Source organism: Selaginella moellendorffii, unplaced genomic scaffold (assembly GCF_000143415.4).
Source record: "Selaginella moellendorffii unplaced genomic scaffold, v1.0 SELMOscaffold_76, whole genome shotgun sequence".
Taxonomy (NCBI): Eukaryota; Viridiplantae; Streptophyta; class Lycopodiopsida; order Selaginellales; family Selaginellaceae; genus Selaginella; species Selaginella moellendorffii.
This window is the reverse complement of record NW_003314337.1, coordinates 17,179-19,257: the sequence shown is the minus strand read 5'-3', so window position 1 is coordinate 19,257 and position 2,079 is coordinate 17,179. Positions and strand designations below refer to the sequence as shown.

General features: G+C 45.1%; 1 protein-coding gene across 1 annotated transcript in view; it reads right to left on the bottom strand.

Annotated features, from left to right (window-relative positions):
* LOC9641540 overlaps positions 1 to 1,118 on the bottom strand; it is an 11,634-nt gene extending 10,516 nt beyond the window's left edge. Inside the window, 3 exon segments of the mRNA XM_024660606.1 lie at positions 506 to 742; positions 800 to 941; positions 1,004 to 1,118. Of these exon segments, the coding sequence (XP_024516374.1) occupies positions 506 to 742; positions 800 to 941; positions 1,004 to 1,060 (436 nt within the window). The 5' untranslated portion in view covers positions 1,061 to 1,118.
* Positions 1,119 to 2,079: the final 961 nt, after the last annotated feature.

Sequence of the window (2,079 nt, the reverse complement as noted above, 5' to 3'; positions counted from 1 at the left end):
CCAAGTGGATTCACTGCTACCACCTTGAGACAAACCATTCATGTAACGCCGAAGAAAAAGTATTTGACAGGCTTACAGGCCAGTCAGATCCTAGAGCAACCACACTACCGTTTCTGAGGAAGGAAATCATTGCACTTCACCAGTTTATACCCCTCTTTGTGGCAAGCCTGTAGCTTTTGCATTATAGAAGTGTAAAGTAGGGACCATGTATTAGCACCCACTCTGCAAAAGAGAGTCGATTAGGAAGGATTCTAGCAGTGTATCACCTTTTCACGTCCGTGTTCACAGAAGATTATAAAGAAGGTAAACTAACAAAAAAAAGCACATTACTAAAAAACAATCTTTTGTATTGTGTAGACAAAGAAGAAACAACTGATAATCCAGAAGAACAAAAAAAAGGTGAGGCTGTGTAATAAAGACTTTGTGAAACTTTAATAATTATAGGAAGAGCAAGTATGGATATCCATGGTTTCTTTGAACTCCTCTTTGCTCGGTTAGCTTTTACTACGGCCTTTTGGACGTGCTGTGGTTTCCTCCTGTGATGCTTTCCTTCCTGGCATTAGAGAGTAACTGAGGATGTAAGATTGCACTGCCTGAGCAAAGCCAGGCTTGTACGAGAAGAGCAGCCCACGGAAGAGCTTCCCATCGATGGAGGCTTCTAGCGTGTATCTGTAGTTGAATACGTCGCTTACTTTAGCCTCGAACATCTTCTCGCCTAGCGGCTGAACGTGAGCTTGAAACTCTGTAGCATGAGTTTGACAGAGAAAATTTGGAGAGGTCCAAGGTTTTCTGCAGATACCTCCGTGAGATGAAACCAAGCTCTTGTCCGCATCCCGTTGCTTGTCTAGCACGAATGGCATGGCACGATACTCTTGCCGCCTTCTCTTAAGTTCCTTACGCATGGGTAGCTTTGGTTCTGATGGATCTTTCTCCCTCAGCATCTTTTCACAGAAAAACGGCAACCATATTGTCAGCAGCAATGTCAATAAAAGAAGAAGCCAACCTGTGTCGAGGAAATACATGTCATCCAGAGCTTCAAGCTCTTCGTTACATCCCCCATAGAAGAATAATATGCCTCGCCCTGCGTTCACCAGCTCTTGGCATCAGCTCGGCACTAGTCGTCTTTACCTCCCGCCATGCCATTGTTTCTGGAAACACAAATGAATTCGCAAGTTTAAAACCAGCACAATGTATGTACCTGTGTCCAGAATATGAATGTCGTATAGATAGGCATTACCACCGTTCTTGCCACCCATGACAATGCAACAGTTCTTATTATGGATATCCCGAGGAATAGGCGAGACTCCAGTGGTAGAAATCTTCTTCCAGAAAAAAGTATCTACAGGAAAAAAAAGAGTTTAGAAGAAAACCAGGAAAGATAACAGGATATTACTCATGTTCAAAACATGGAGGTCGTTGTAGTACTCCTCCTCTGAGGGATCGCTGGATTTCCCACATCCCCCAAACACTAACAGGTTGTCACCGATGAGAGATGTGCTATGTCCTTCTCTCGGAGCAGGAACATCACCAAAAACGTCGGGTTTCCCCCAGGTGTTGGTAGCTGCATTGGATGATAAGAACAAGAAAAAAAATTTGATAGAACTCGCTTACCAGTATCCAAAACAAAGAGATCATCTAGCGGGCTGGTTCCATCGGTACCACCAAACACATAGAGCTTAGACCCGACGGCCGTGGAGCTGTGGCTGTCCCGAGGAGAAGGGTGCGTTCCTTTCATCACAGGCTTGCTCCAGATGTACGTCCCTGCACGATCCCAGCAAAACATGATCAAAACCATATTTCCAGTTGAATAGCGAAGAGCAAGAGAGTGAAAAACCTTGATTCTAGTCGTGGTTCCAGCCTCGAGAACCTGGAACAAACAGGGACTTGAGAGACTCGAAAAAAGAATGGCAACGAGCAAGAGAGTGAAGAACCTTGATTCTAGTCATCGATGACAACGTGAATACCCTCATTTTCCGAGACGTCATCCCTGTCGTGCGCTCCATCAGAGCCTCTTCGCCTTTCACTCCCAATCCTCGTCGCATTTCCGAGCAGAGCACGTCGATCTACCAAATGCACCTG